At 57.9% G+C, this 14408-nt stretch overlaps 1 protein-coding gene across 1 annotated transcript in view; it reads right to left on the reverse strand.

The window, feature by feature from the left end:
- The window catches only part of CAMK2B (calcium/calmodulin dependent protein kinase II beta), a 78522-nt gene extending 65250 nt beyond the window's left edge, over nt 1–13272 (reverse strand). Inside the window, exon 1 of the mRNA XM_035026427.1 lies at nt 13122–13272. Within this exon, the coding sequence (XP_034882318.1) occupies nt 13122–13186 (65 nt within the window). The 5' untranslated portion in view covers nt 13187–13272. The remainder of the gene's footprint in view (nt 1–13121) is intronic.
- Nucleotides 13273–14408: the final 1136 nt, after the last annotated feature.

Genomic DNA, 14408 nt, shown 5'->3' on the forward strand with positions numbered 1-14408 from the left:
GGCGGGCTTTGCGGAGTCTGGGCCCCGCCCAGCGGCGGGCTGCGCGGGGTCTGGGCCCCGCTCGCTGCTCCGGGCCCGGGAGGGCCGGGCTGGCTTCCCACCGGGGCTCTGAGGCAGGATGCACCGCTGTGGGGACAGAGGCGGGGACCCCACGTGGGACAGCGCAGAAGACGCGGACGAGGCCGGGAAGCGGACGTCCTGACCCTCGGAACAGCAGTTCAACCCCGAGGGAGGACCCTCAACGCCCCGCCCACGGCCAGGGGCCACGAAGCCCGCCGCGCCCCTTCCCCAGGGTCTGCTGAGAACTGGGGGGCAGGAGAAGGCGTGGTCCCTAGGACGTCATCAAGGGGGACCCCGAAGGACCCTTCAAGGTCAGGGAAGGCGGAGGGGGAGGGACAGAGAGGGACAAACCCGGCCCCGCCCCGCCGGACCCCCAGCAATGGGAGGGGACCGCCCATCATCGGTGGGCACCGCAGAGCCTGGCAGCACACCCAACAGCCAGGGGAGGTCTGAACCGGGGTGGGGGTGAACACCCCGCACAAGGCAGGCCGACCGGCAGGCCGTTACGACTGGCTTTTGCTCCCGTCCTACAGAAAATGCACCGTGCCGTCCTGGCTGGCCACAGGCCTGGGAAGGCACCCCGAGGTGTGTTTTACCCCACAAGTCCCAGTGCTGCCAGGAGGGCCCCACGCAGACCCGCCGGGGAGGGCCCCCGAGGCGCAAGGCCCTGGCTCGGGAGTCCTGGATGGGACAGTCCAGGGCCACTGAAGACAGAAGCCAGTGGAGCCCCAGAACGCAGGGCTGTGCGGGGGGGGGGGGGGGGGGGGGGGCGGCACAGTACCCTGGAAGCAGAACCCAAAAGTGAAGTGTTTCAGACGTGCCCTCCCCTACGTGGGTGTCCAGAGGGGCTGGAGGACCCTCATCCCACGTGGCACCTGGCAGCTGGATTCGAGTTGAGAGCACCCCAGCCCAGGCCCTGCTCCGGAGGGGCTGGGGGTTCCTGGGCCTTCCTGGGTTGGCAGGCACCTTGGAGGGTGCCTGGGGACAGCGGGAGCCTGGAGGATGGGCGGGGGAGAGGGGAAGGAGGTAAGGAGAGGTACAGGAAGGGAAGAAGGGAGAGAGCCCCAAGAGGACCCGGGTAGGCGGCCACATACTCAGGAATAACAGAATCTGGGTTCTGGGGTCCCCGCCGGCCCCACTCCGGCCCTCCTCTACTCGTCATGGCCAACCCTGCTGACAGCAGGTCCCCCTCCACCGCCCACGCCTGTCACCACACCCACTGGGACTCCCCCTCCCCGCCGCCTCCAGGGGAGCCTTCCCTCCAGAGGCAGGAGAGCAGGCCTCCCGCCAGCACGGTGTCTTCCAGAACCAGGCGCGTGGGCCTTGGCCCCCGTCACGCCGCTCTGTTTGCTCTGAGACCGCTGTGGACCAGCGCCAGCCGGGCCGGCGTCAGAAACACGGAGAACTAGAGGCTCCAGCCTCTGTCCAGCCTCTGGGCCTCCGCCCTCCACTGCCCCCACAGGTGCCCCAGCGTGGGAGACAGCGAGCGGGCGGAGGGCCACGGGGGCGGCCCACGCGGTTGGGCCACGGCCCCGCCTCAGGCACCGCGGTGACAGCACCAGGGAGCGGCCAGCCAGAGCCGCTCTCCCTGCGAATCTCACTTCCCAGCAATTTGGGGGTTGAGAGCCAGATGCTAGAGTTCTCTCTTTTTTTCTACATCGGTTTTATTTAGGTTTAAACATCTTTATTGAGATATAATTCATGAACCAAACAATTCACCCACTTCATGTGTATAATTCAATGGTTGTTACTACAGCACAGAGCCGTCCGTCCGTCACCACTTATGGTGTAAGCTAAGCTTACATTTCCATCACCGGGGATGCACCGCACCCGACTGCCGCCCTCTCCCCTGCACCCCTGCGCCCCGCGCTGCCCTCTGTGCCCACGAGCTGCCTGCTCTGGATGGGTCAGGTAACGGGACCATATGACACGTGGGCCTCCAGACTGGCTTCTTTCCATGCTCCCCCAGGCCGGGCCATGCACCAGACGCGCTAGACCTCATCTCTTTTTATGCCCGGGTGCTTCTCCATCGTGCGGGCACGACCCGTTCTCTTCACCCATTCAACAGCCGATGGGCATTCGGGTGGCTTCCACTCTCTGGCTGTTAGGGTTCCGGCTACTAGGAGCAGGATTTTGTGTGGACCTGGGCTTTCCTAGCTCTTGGGTCCTTGTCTAGGAATGGAACATTTGGAGGAACGGCTTTCCATGGCAGCAGCGTGTGTTCCCACCAGCAGCGTGTGAAAGCCCCAACCCCACACCCTCACCAACACTGGCCACCATCGGCCTTTATGATGCTCGCCATCCTGGCGGGAGTGAGGTGGTATCTGCTTGTGGTTTTCATTGGCATTTGCGCAAATGACTATCTTTTCTTCCGCTCATCGTGCACTTGGACATCTTTGGAGAAATGTCTATTCAGGTCCTTTGTCCAATTTCTAATTGGTTGTTTGTCTTCTTACTGTTAGATAGTATGTTCTTGGACTAGTATAAATACAAAGTCCTTATCGGATATGTGATGTGCAAATATCTTCTCCCATTCTGCAGATTGTCTTCTCGTTTTCCCGAGGGCGTCCTTGGAAGCACAAAACTTTTTAATGCTGATTATGTCCTCTTCTTCTTTTGTTGCTGGTGCTTTTGGTGTTGTACCTAAGAAACCGTTGCCAAATCCTGGATCACAAGGATTTACTCCTATGTTTTCTTCCAAGAATGTTATGGGTTTAGCTCCTACAATTAGGTCTATGATCCACTTGAGATCATAGTGTTATGGTGTTAGGTAGGGTTCCAACTTCATTCTTTTGCACATGGACACCCAGCTGCCTGTTTGTTGAATGGATCATAGTAGGGAAAGACCATAATCTTTCCCCATTGAAGTGTTTTCTTGTCCTTGTCAAAAATCTAATGACCACAAGATGTCTGGGTTTATCCTAGACTCTCAGTCCTTTTCCACTCATCTATGTGTTTATCCTTATGCCAGTACCCACACTGTCTTGATTGCTGTGCCTGTATAATTAGATTTTTTTTTTAAGATTTTATTTATTTATTTGACAGGGAGAGACACAGCGAGAGAGGAAACACAAGCAGGGGGAATGGGAGAGGGAGAAGCAGGCTTCCCGCCGAGCAGGGAGCCCGATGCGGGGCTCGATCCCAGGACGCTGGGATCATGACCTGAGCCGAAGGCAGACGCTTAACGACTGAGCCACCCAGGTGCCCCTAGATTTTTTTTTAAGTACTCTCTACCCCCAACGTGGGGCTCAAACTCACAACCCTGAGATCAAGAGTCGCATGCTTCCCTGACTGAGCCAGCCAGGCGCCCCTAGTTTTGAAATTAGCAAGTGTGAGTTCTTCCACATTGTTCTTCCTTTTCAAGAATGTTCTGGCTCTTTCTGGGTCCCCTCACATCTCTATATGAATTTTAGGATCAGCTTGTCGATTTCTTTAAAGGCAGCTGGAACTTTGACAGGTATCATGGAATCTGTAGGTCAATTTGCAGTGTCCCACTGTCTTAACAATATTCAACATTCCAGTTCATGAACATGGGATGTCTTTCCATTCTCTTAGGTCTTCTCAAATTTCTTCCAATAGTAGTTTGTGGTTATCAGTGTTCAAGTTTTTGCACTCCTTTTATCAATTTATTACTCAGTATTTTATTTAGATATTATTGTGAATGGAATTTTCTTAATTCCTAATTTTATCTTGGGATCAAATATTGCTAGTGTAATAAAATATAATGGAACTTTGTATCTTGATCTTGTATCTTGCAACTTTGCTGAATTTACTTTTTGTCCCCATAGCCCTCCTGGGAGTTCCTTAGGATATTCTATATATAAGACGATGTCAACTGCAAACCCAGAGATAGGTTTACCCATTCCTTTCCAATATGGGTGCCTTTCCTTCTTCTTGCCTAACTGTCCTGGCTAGAACCCCCTGTAGCACGTTAATAGAGGTGGAAAGAGCAGATATCCTTGTCTTGTCCTGATCTGACATTGACCTTGGGAGAAAGCATTCAGTCTTTCGCCGTTCAATATGTTAGCTGTGGGTTTTCCATAGATGCCCCTTATCAACTTGAGAACGTTCCCTTCTATTCCTAGTTTGAGTGTTTTTACCAGGAAAGAATAGTAGATTCCGTCAAATACTTTTCTGCATCTATTGAGATAATTATATAATTTCTCTATTTATTCTATTAATACGCTGTATTACGGTGACTGATTTTTGTATGTTGAACCAATCTTCCATTATTCCAGGGATAAACTTTCCTTGTTCATAATATATAACCTTTTTCTATGTTGCTAGATTCATTTTGTTAATATTTTCTTGAGGATGTTGCATCTACATCCATATCGGTCCATAGTTTTCTTTCTTATGGGACCTTTGTCTGGTTTTAATATCAGGGTATTATTGGCTCCATAGAATGAGTTGGGAAAAAATTCCCTCCTCTTCTATTTTTTGAATGACTTTGTAAAGGACTATTCTATTAATTCTTCTTTAAATGTCTGATAGAATTTACCAGAAGCCTGGGCTTCTCTTAGTGAGACATTTCAAAATTTCTCACTTACCAATGAGTCTCTGTTGTTGTTATAGGCCTATTCAGATTTTCTGTTTCTTCTTGAGTCAATTTCAGTTGCTTGTGTCTTTCTAAGAATTTATCTGTTTCATCTAGGTTATCCACCTGGCACACAGTTGTTCACGGATTCCCTATCATCTTTTCATTTCTGTAGGGTCAGGTGTATTGTCCCTTTTCCATTCCTGATTTTAGCACTTAGAGTCTCCTCTCCTTTGACATAGCCTGACCACCCCTTTTACAGCTGCAGCCTTCCTCCTAAATGGCACTCCCGAGTTTTTGTAATTATTCCCAGAGCAGAGGCATTAATCACCTTCCACCCATCATAGAATGTGTTTAGTGTTTATGTTTGAACTTGCCTCCCCCACCACCATAAGCTCTGTGGGAGCAAGCATGCTTTGTTCACAACTGCTCCCCCCGTACCTAGAGAGAGCCTGGTAAACAGTTAAGTGTGCAAGCAGACTTACGGGATGAGCGAGTCTACAGAAGAGCAAAAGAAACCAGAAAAACTGCCAAATAAATAAGTAAATAAATAAATGGCCCTGATGCTCTAGACATGCCCTATTCAGTGTGGTGACCGCGGCCTACAAGCAGCCATAACCGCCTCAGATGTGCCTGGTCCGAACTGAGACATGCTGTAAAGTGCACAACAGATTTCAAATACATAATATTTTTAAAGATATAAAATAGCTTAACAATAACGTTTGCATTGATTTTGTGTTGACATAATACTCTGGATACACTGAACTAAATACATCTATTAGTTAAGCTTCCTTTCACCTGTTTCTGTTTAAGTAGTAGAAAAATTTTAATGACAAGTTGACTTACATCCATGGTTCGAATTTTATGTTTCTTCTGGACAGCACTGCTCTAGACAAACAGGATCAGGAGTAACATGGCTGAGTGTACGGAAAAAGGTGGCCAATTCCACACCCACGGTCGGGCGAGGCTCATACAGAGCCCAGGGACGGGGAAGGAGCCTGGGCCTGGCCTCGGGTCTGTGTCTGTGCTGCCCATTGCAACGCCCCTGAGACCTCATCCCCCTCGTGTCTGACTCAGCGGGTCTGGGGAGGGGGTCCCTACTGTGTAGAGGGCTGGGAACCACTGCGTTGGTCACCTCTTCGGCAGGTGCATTCCTCACTAGACCAGCGCTCTTTATCCAGAAAGCCCTTAACAGACAACCTGGCAAGGGGCGCCTGGCTCAGTCGGTTAAGCATCCGACTCTTGATCTCGGCTCAGGTCTTGATCTCAGGGTCGTGAGTTCAAGCCCCGTGTTGGGCTCCACGCTGGGCGTGGAGCCTACTTAAAAAAAAGAAAAAAAGAAAGAAACAGAAACAGATGGCCTGGCTCAAGCCAATGACTCTGAGAACCAGGAAGCACCTCAATATACAAGAACAGGACCCACATGAAGAACGTTATGAAGACATGGAAAGAACGCTGCAAACTCTTGGCATCAACCCCGCGGCAAGCCCCTCAGAGATGCCTGCCCCGCAGCCACACCTCACCAGGTAACAAGACAGGCGACCACTCAAGCCAGGTGTCTGAGTGTCCCCGGGACCCGCAGAAAGCATTGGAGGCCGCTCTGTAGGGCACCTACCACGTGCCTGGCTCAAAGCCCTGGAATTCAGGGTGGGCTGGGTGATGGAGAGGCAGGGGCTGCCCCTCAGCTCCTCGCTGGAAATGGGCATCACCCTGGACGGGCTGGACCCGTGGAGGGCGTTACCTCAGGGGACCTGGTGACTCTCCTGTTTGAGGTCAAACCTGCACCGGCTGCTTGTCAAGTGGGAACGGTGGTGGCCCTGAAATCAGTCGTCCCCCACCCCACCTCCCCCCCGTAGAACAGTGCGGTTTATGCTTCCTCCATAAAATTTTCTTAAATCTTCGCCCAGAGATTGCCAATCTGTTTCAGAATTCAACAAATGCTGTATCTGGCTTAACAAAGAATCGTTGCCTTAGTTATGTTAGGATCATTATGTCCGAACGAAAGGATGACGTGCAGCAGGAGCAGAGCCCCTGGCCAGGCTAGCGACCCTCCGCACACCAGGGGACAAGGGGCCCCGGGGCTTGGCAGCGAGTCCTGCCACTCTAACGTACAAGGATGCTTTTATTTTAAGTAGATTCAGACTTTTATATGAATAAAATATACATTTCTATGTAATATGCCAATATGATAATTTTTGGAAAACCAAGTTGATACATAATGCATTTTTATGTTTCTCCACTAACAAAGTGACTCGCAGCTGTGAAAGATGCTTTAAAAATCAGATTCCATTTTTGTGGGAGAGGAAGAGGGAATTAAATTTTTTTAAAATATATTTGCAATCTCCAGAAAGGCCACATCTCGTGCCTTGAACCAGGGCCTTGGAGAGCAGAGGGAGGATCGGGACGTGTCCAAGGAGCAGACACCATTCACCTCTGCCCGGTTGGTCCTGGTCAGCACCTGTTAGACCCCCGTGGGGTCAACACGGACTCTCAAGGGAACGTCTTTTTCTGTGGAAGGAAAACAATATCTCTCCCTTAGACGAGAGAAAAGGTGGGGGGGGATATGGTCTTGGGTTCTCTCTGAAGGAGGCCCCTGTGCCCGGCCAAGAACAGACGATGCCTATCCTCCTCCCTGCACAGTAATCACGTCCTCCAAGAAAGCCTGGGAACCCTGACATCACACACGGGCCCTCTCATCCCCCGTCATGCTTATCAGAGGACGGGGCCCATCTTCGGCTTAAAAACTATGGCCGGCACACACCGGTGTGACAAGGAGCACGGACAGGCCCTGAACTGTAGGAAAACGCTCCGACTGGAGGGATCGCTGTGAACAGGTGTTAGAGCAAACAAAACGCAGAATCACATACATGGTGATTCCATCTGTGTTTTTAAAGTCAGATACATACGTGACCTGTACGTGCGTGTACGTGAGCACGTGTGTCCTTACACCAACGCTAGTCCGCCCGGGCTCCTCCGGGCTGAGGAAACTGTCAAAGAGTCACCTTTACTGCACATACATGTATATTTACTTCTCTTTATAAGACGATACTGTCCTTGCACTTCGTTTAATTAATGCCATAAAATCTCAAGCCTTGCTGGTCCAAATGCGGCAGAGTGTTGGTTGTCACGGAAGGACGACCAAAGGAAGCAAGGTTTTTACAGAAAGAAACCAGGGCCTGGAGAAGCACAGCAGGCGTGGTGAGCGGCCTGCCAAGGACAGGTGAGTCCCGAAAAGCCGAGGGTCGAAGTCGACCACAAGCGGGACATGAGTCAGCGGGTGGAAAGAACAGAGTGGGGGCACGAGCTTCTGCGAGGAGCAGAAGGCGGACTCCGGCGCCCACTGTCCAGATTCGAATCCGGGTCCACGCGGCCTTGGCCCCGGATGGAGCGTCTCGGCGCCTCCGTCCACCTGTGCCATGAACCGGGAATGGTCACAGGGCGGATTTCACAGATGAGCACGCTGATGTAATAAGCACCACTTAACTGCTGGGACCGTTACCAGGAGAGAAAGAGTGCAGGTAGCAAGTGCGAGAGGTATTCTTAGCTCCCGGCAAAGTAGGTTATGGTATAAAAATACCGCTCAATAGTAACTACAGGAGCGTCACCTTCATGTGCATCCTGCCGCAGCCACGCGGGTGTGACTTCTTCCCTAAACACCCTCCACTAAGGATGGGACTCCAGCTCTAGGGGCCAGTTTGCTCACCCCTCCCTCGAATGTGCAGCCCCGGGCGCCGTGGGCAGGCCTGGTGCCTAAGGGGCCTGCACCCCACCCGCAGGCTAGTGGGGGGCTGCCCGCGTGTCGGAGGGGCCGAGGGCTCGGGCCAGCCAAAAGCGGGGCGAGGGAGGGGTGGGCCCCAGGGGGGGTGTCTGGGGGTGCAGCGAGGGCAGAAGGCAGCGCTGGCATAAGGCTCTGGGGTGGGAAGCGCTCGCTGGAGGGGAGGCGAGAGAGCAAACAGCTCACTCCTCCTCCACCAGCCCTCTCTTCCTTTCCTGGCAAGTGGCTTCGCAGCTCAGGAGACTCAACCATCAATCTGCTCTGAATATCCTGTTTATCTATTAACTCCCTAGCAGGTCACTCACTGGCTGAGACAAAGGCCCATCGCCAGCAAGGGCTCACGCCCCAGGACAGGGCCTCCTCTCGTCTGACCTGCGGGCTGCAGTCAAGGACACACCAAGGTCAGCTCTGGGCCTGGCAAAGTTCAGGGGGAGCTGGGAGGGGTGGGGTGCCCTGGACTGGAGGCCGGGCCTCCTCGCTGCTGGGACACACGGCCCATCCTCCCTGAGCCATGGTTCTGGGTCTGTAAAATGGGGCAGGAGGGCGGCTTCCTGGTCAACTCGAATCAAGTGACATGCACTTTAGAGGTGGTTACAGCGGGGCCACCTTACCCCAGGGAGAGCGTTCAGTACCCCTGAAACCCGAACCTCGTGGGAGTTACTTTCTTCTGTAGAGATCACCCACATTTTAAAGGAGATGACCCCCCAAAGTGGAAGATTCGGGAGCCCGAACACAAAGACCTCTCCCTACCCAACCGACTGTCCAGCAGCTGAGATCTGCCAGTGCCGATGCACATGGACACACGGACCCCCACCTGCAGCCCCACCGCCCGGGGACCAAGCCTGCAGAAGCTGTCGCGCCTGTGCACCAGCGAGCTCGCAGTGGGCCTGGAGAACGCGGCACCGGGAGCAACGTAGGCCTCCATCCAGAGGCTACAACGGGCCTCAGGCCAGCAGCCACTGCGGTCGGGTGCGCTGGGCACGGAGCTGAGTGAAAACACGGATCAGAACGGTTCTGGAAGGTTACAAGTCACACCACAGAACCCTACACGTTCGATTCGGGTGCTCCTATCTGTGTGTAAATGAAGCAAAAAGTCTGGAAGGATCAACTGCAAATACGGGACAGTGGTTGCAGGACAAAGCTTACTGAGCGCTTTTTCCAGCTTTGCTGGGATGTAATCGACACACAACTTTGAGTACGAGGTGTACAGCGTGATTGATAGGTGTGTGCGCATCATGGGACGACGCCCATCACGGTTAACACGTCTGCCGCCTCACGGAGTCACTGCCGCGTGCATGCGCGCGTGTGCAGCGTCTGTGTGCAATGTGTGCATGCGCGCGTGTGCGTCTGTGTGCAATGTGTGTGCGTGTGTGCAATGTGTGCATGCGTCTGCGCGTGTGCAGCGTCTGTGCGTGCAATGTGTGCGTGCGTGCAATGTGCGTGCGCACGCATGCATGCATCTGTGCGTGCAATGTGCTTGTGCGTGTGCGCGCGTGTGTGCGTCTGTGCGTGCGATGTGTGTGCGTGCGTGCAATGTGTGCGCGTGCGTGCAATGTGTGCGTGCATGTGCGCGCGTGCAGCGTCTGTGCGTGCAATGTGTGCGTGCGTGCAATGTGTGTGCACGCGCGCGCAGCGTCTATACATGCAATGTGCACGTGCGTGTGCGTCTGTGCGTGCAATGTGTGTGCGTGCGTGCAATGTGTGCATGCGTGCGCGCAGCGTCTGTGTGTGCAATGTGTGCACGCGTGCGTGCAATGTGTGCGTGCGTGTGTGCACGCGTGTGCGCGCACATCGTTAGAATTTTTAAGACCCACTCTCTCAGCAAATTCTAGGTACACGACGTGGTACCGCTCCCCAGGATCACCGAGCTGGACGTCAGGGCTCCAGAACTTACTCGAAATTACTTAACACTTACTTGTCGTGCTTTCTTGTAATAAAAAAAAAAAAGAACTTAAAGCCAAAGGACAAAAAGTAAAAGTTTTCAGTTCTTGGTAGGAGAGATACAAGTGTTCTTTTGTTACTCCCGGAATTTTTCTCAATTTTTAAAATCTATCCGCCATAAAAACGATGAAAACCGCATGGCTGCCCAGTCGACGCTGTGCCAAGCACTTCGCTCCCTTGCTGGGTACCTGTCTGGGGACCTCCAGCTCCAGGTGGCTCTTGACCCAGGTCGTGGGCCTCCTGGCGGGCGTTCACCAGCCCTGGTCTGGCGGCCCTGCCCCACTAGACCAGGAAGGGCAGAGCCACAGAGAACAGCCCCCTTGGCCCCCGAATCCTGCTCCCCGGGGCCCCCAGGGAAGGATTCTGAGCGGGGCAGGGAGGGGAGAGGGGGTGGCCACGTCTCACAGGCAGCTGTGGGCCCGTGGCCCGGCCTTTCCCGGGCACAGAGCTCCGTGTCCTCTGACTGGTGCCAGGGGCTGCAGCTTTAAATAAACTTGGACTCATGCACCTGGGGCCAGGGCAGCAACACCCACTGCCTCAGGCAGGCGCTGTCAACAAGCCGCAAGCGGGCATCATGGCCACCTGGACCCCAGCCCTGGACGGAGGGGGGGGCCTTCTGCTCCCTGCCCCGCCGCGGCTCCCTCTGCACTTGCTCGGCCTCCCCTACCCAGGATGCCCCAGCAGGGCTGCGACAGGCCCCCAGGGCCCTCCCTGGGCCCGCTGCCTGAGGGGCTCCACAAGGGAATGCTGGGCTTGCCGAAAGCCTCCTGGTTCCAGAGGCGGGGCCCCAGGTCCTGGGGCGTGTTCCCTTCCCCTGCCAGGCCCCTGCCCACCCCGACGGCTAGGGCGCCTCACCCACTCACCCTCGGGGCGGCTTCACCGCCCGCAGGCAGCCACGTGGCTCCCTTCTCGAAGCTGCTCCAGCTCCTGCTGCTGGGGAGGAGCCTGGCCTCCACGCGAGGTCCCCTCCTGGCCCCTCCCCAGGGCAGTCGAGACCTCCACTCCCTGGCGTGGGTGTGGGTGGCAGTGGCCAGGATTAACAGCGGCTGCTGGAACCGGACGGAGGCCTGCAGTTGGGTGGGCCACCCTGTGCTGTGTGGGACCCACAGAAGCTCGCAGAAAAGTGTAGGGGTGTCAGCTTGAGAGAAGTGGTGCCTGGTTTAGGGTCTGCACGCTCCTGGGCAAGCAGAGAAATGGCAAGAAGGTCCCCTAGAAAGGGTGACTTCCTCCCACAGCCACCCTCTGCCTGGGAGAACCGCTTGCCTCCGTCTAGGGACCCCCAGCCCACTGCCCCTTCTAGCTTCTTCCCAGCTGTATTCAGGGCCTCAGGGCTGTGCACAGTGGGGGTGCCGGACCCTCCCAGCCATCTGCTCGGCTCTCCAGGCCCGCCAGCCTCGGGGCCAGGCCCCCAGACAGCACCCACCGGATGGAAGGGAGTCTCTGGGCCTGCAGGGCACGGCCTTGCCCCCGACCCCAGGCCAGGGCGTTCCTCCATTCGGCCCAGCTCCCCAGCCCTCAGGCCTGACCGCATCCTCCCCCACATCCAGGGAGAACTGGGGAATCCGCAAAGCCCCTCACTCTGCCCAGACCAGTACCCACCATTACCAACCATCTTCAGCCCTCACCAACACAAGCTCTATCACAAACGCTTTTCAGAAAAGGAAAAATAAGGCTCGGCCGCTGGATGTGTAAAGGGAATCTTCGCCAGCGCCCCCACCACGCGGGAGGGCTGGAGGAGGATGGAGGACGACGGGGCTCTGGCCGCGCCAGGCTGGAGCCCGAGGACTCAGGAGTTCTGGAGCCCGACTGAGGGAGGCCAGGTGCAGCCGCCCCGATTCAGCCCGGGCCAGAGGGCAGCCCCCGACGGACTCGAAGTCTAGGCGCCCCACACCGCGCGCGCTGCACGCCAGACCCCACGAGCCACCTGTTCCCCAGGGGTGAGGCCCTACCTGAACAGAGCCTTCAAAGCTCCTCCCCATTTTACCCCCCCTCCCCCCTCCCCACAGGCGCGTCAATAACTCTCCGAAATCCACCCCCCATCGCCCCCACCCCACCCCCGCCGACTTCGATGACCCTGAAATGAGGAGCCCATCCGGCTCCCCACCTCAGCCCCTCATCTCCACCCCAGGGACCTGCCAAGCTTGCTGACCTCAGCCCTCAGCTCTCCTGCCTCGGGTTTCCAGAAGAATCTGGGGGGAAATCCTCCAAAACCCTGATTCCACGGGGGACCCGCAGCAGAGGCTGTTCCCACGCGGCCAGGAGAGCAGCGGGCACCCCCCGCGCGGATGGAGCCACGCGGAGGAGCGGCGCTGAGCAGGTCCCGCCGCCCCCGCGCCCGGCCGCCGGGGTGGGGGTGGGGACAGCGCGGCCCGCGCCAGGGGCGACCCTCAGGCCAGAGCCGCCCCCTCCCCCGCGCTCTAGGCCCCGCGGCCGCCCCCGCGCGCCGCTCCTCTCTGACCTCCCGCCGCCAAATGCGTCACGTCTGCCCGGCGCTCCGGGGACACCTGCTGCCGCCCCCGCGGCGCCGAGCCCCGCGCCCCGAGTCCCGGCCTCTGGCCCGGCGGCCGCGCTGAACAGGGCCCGGAGAGCTGCGCGCGCCGAGGTCCGGCAGCCTGGCCCAGGGCCCGGGGGTCGGGGCCGCGCGGGGCCGTGCGCTTCGGGCCCCGAGCCCGGAGGAGCCGGGGGCGCGCGGGGCCGCAGTGCGCCCGGAGCCAGCGGCGCGGAGGGTCCTGGTCTCCGGGGTCCCAGCCCTGGGCGCGCGGCGCCCTCCCGGGTCCCCGCCCGGCCCGCACGCGCCGCGGCTCTTACTTGCCAATATCCTCGTAGAGCTGGTACTCGTCGGTGAAGCGGGTGCAGGTCACCGTGGTGGCCATGGCGGCGACAGACGGGCTCGGCGTGCGCTCTGCTGCGCTCGGGCGGCGGCGACTCCGGCTCCCGCTCGCGGGCACGGCGGCGACACGGGCGCGGGCGCGGGCGACACCTCGGCTCGCGGCGCCGGGCGGGGGCCGGGCTGGGCTGCGCCGGGCGGCGAGCGCACGCGAGATCTGCGCGCTCCGTCCCCGCCAGGAGCGCGCCGCACACCTACGCGCGGGGAACGCGGGCGCGGCTGTCGCCGCCGCCGCCGCCGCCGCCGCGCCCGCCGCCCCTGCACGCGCCCTGCACGCGCCCTGCAGCCGCGCAGCTCCCGCGCCCTGCACCCGCACCCGCACGGCTCCCGCACCCCTACCTTGCCCCCGCACCCGCGCCCTCGCCCTGCACACGCACCCACACCGCTCCCGCACAGGCACACGCACCCGCACCCTGCACCAACACACACACTGGGCGCATCACCTGCACCGCTCCCGCACCCGCGCCCGCACACGTGCCCTGCACCCAGGTCCTCTCCCTGCACACGCTGCGCCCCGACCTGCGCGCGCACGCACACACACAAACACCACAAGCCCCCTAAGTCAATTTCTCTGTTCCCTGCTGGAGACCCCCTTGAACACACACAGGGGACTGCACACAATGAGCCCCGATCCCCCTCTCTTCCCTGAATGCCCACCTCGCGACCACCGGAGGAGGGGACTCAGGCGCCCATGGGTGGATGGGGCACGTGTGTCACCCTCCACAGGACTCATTCCTCACACCCCCAGGAGGAGATGCTGCCACCACCCTCCTGTCCTGTCTCCAGCTCTCCACACACCGCACAGCCTTGTCCCCCCCAAGCCCCCCCACCCCCGGCAGAGCTGCCCAGGGGCCTTCCAGACCAGGCATACACACTGGGGACAGCGGGTAGGAGGACGAGAGGGTGCGGGCTGCCTGCTCGCCGTGATTCCAGGGCCCTCTCCCTGGATCCCTGGAGATGGGCCGCTGGGGTGTCCCAGTGGAGGAGGGAAGGCAGAGGGCCCTTGAGTCAGGGGAATAGGGCCGCTTGGGCAGTAAGTCAGGAGTCGTGAGAGTGCACAGCTCTGTGCCCAGTTAGGGGCACACATGCTCCCCTCCCAGGCCTAGTCCACCTGCCTGGCCCTGCTCTGGCCTAGAAGAGGGTCCTTCCTGAAAGTGACCCTGGAACAGAGGAGGCGGAGAGAGCAGGAGGGAGGGGCAAGAGAGGCT

The sequence above is a fragment of the Mirounga leonina genome, unplaced genomic scaffold, assembly GCF_011800145.1.
Source record: "Mirounga leonina isolate KUSES-001 unplaced genomic scaffold, KU_Mleo_1.0 Mir_199, whole genome shotgun sequence".
Taxonomy (NCBI): domain Eukaryota; kingdom Metazoa; phylum Chordata; class Mammalia; order Carnivora; family Phocidae; genus Mirounga; species Mirounga leonina.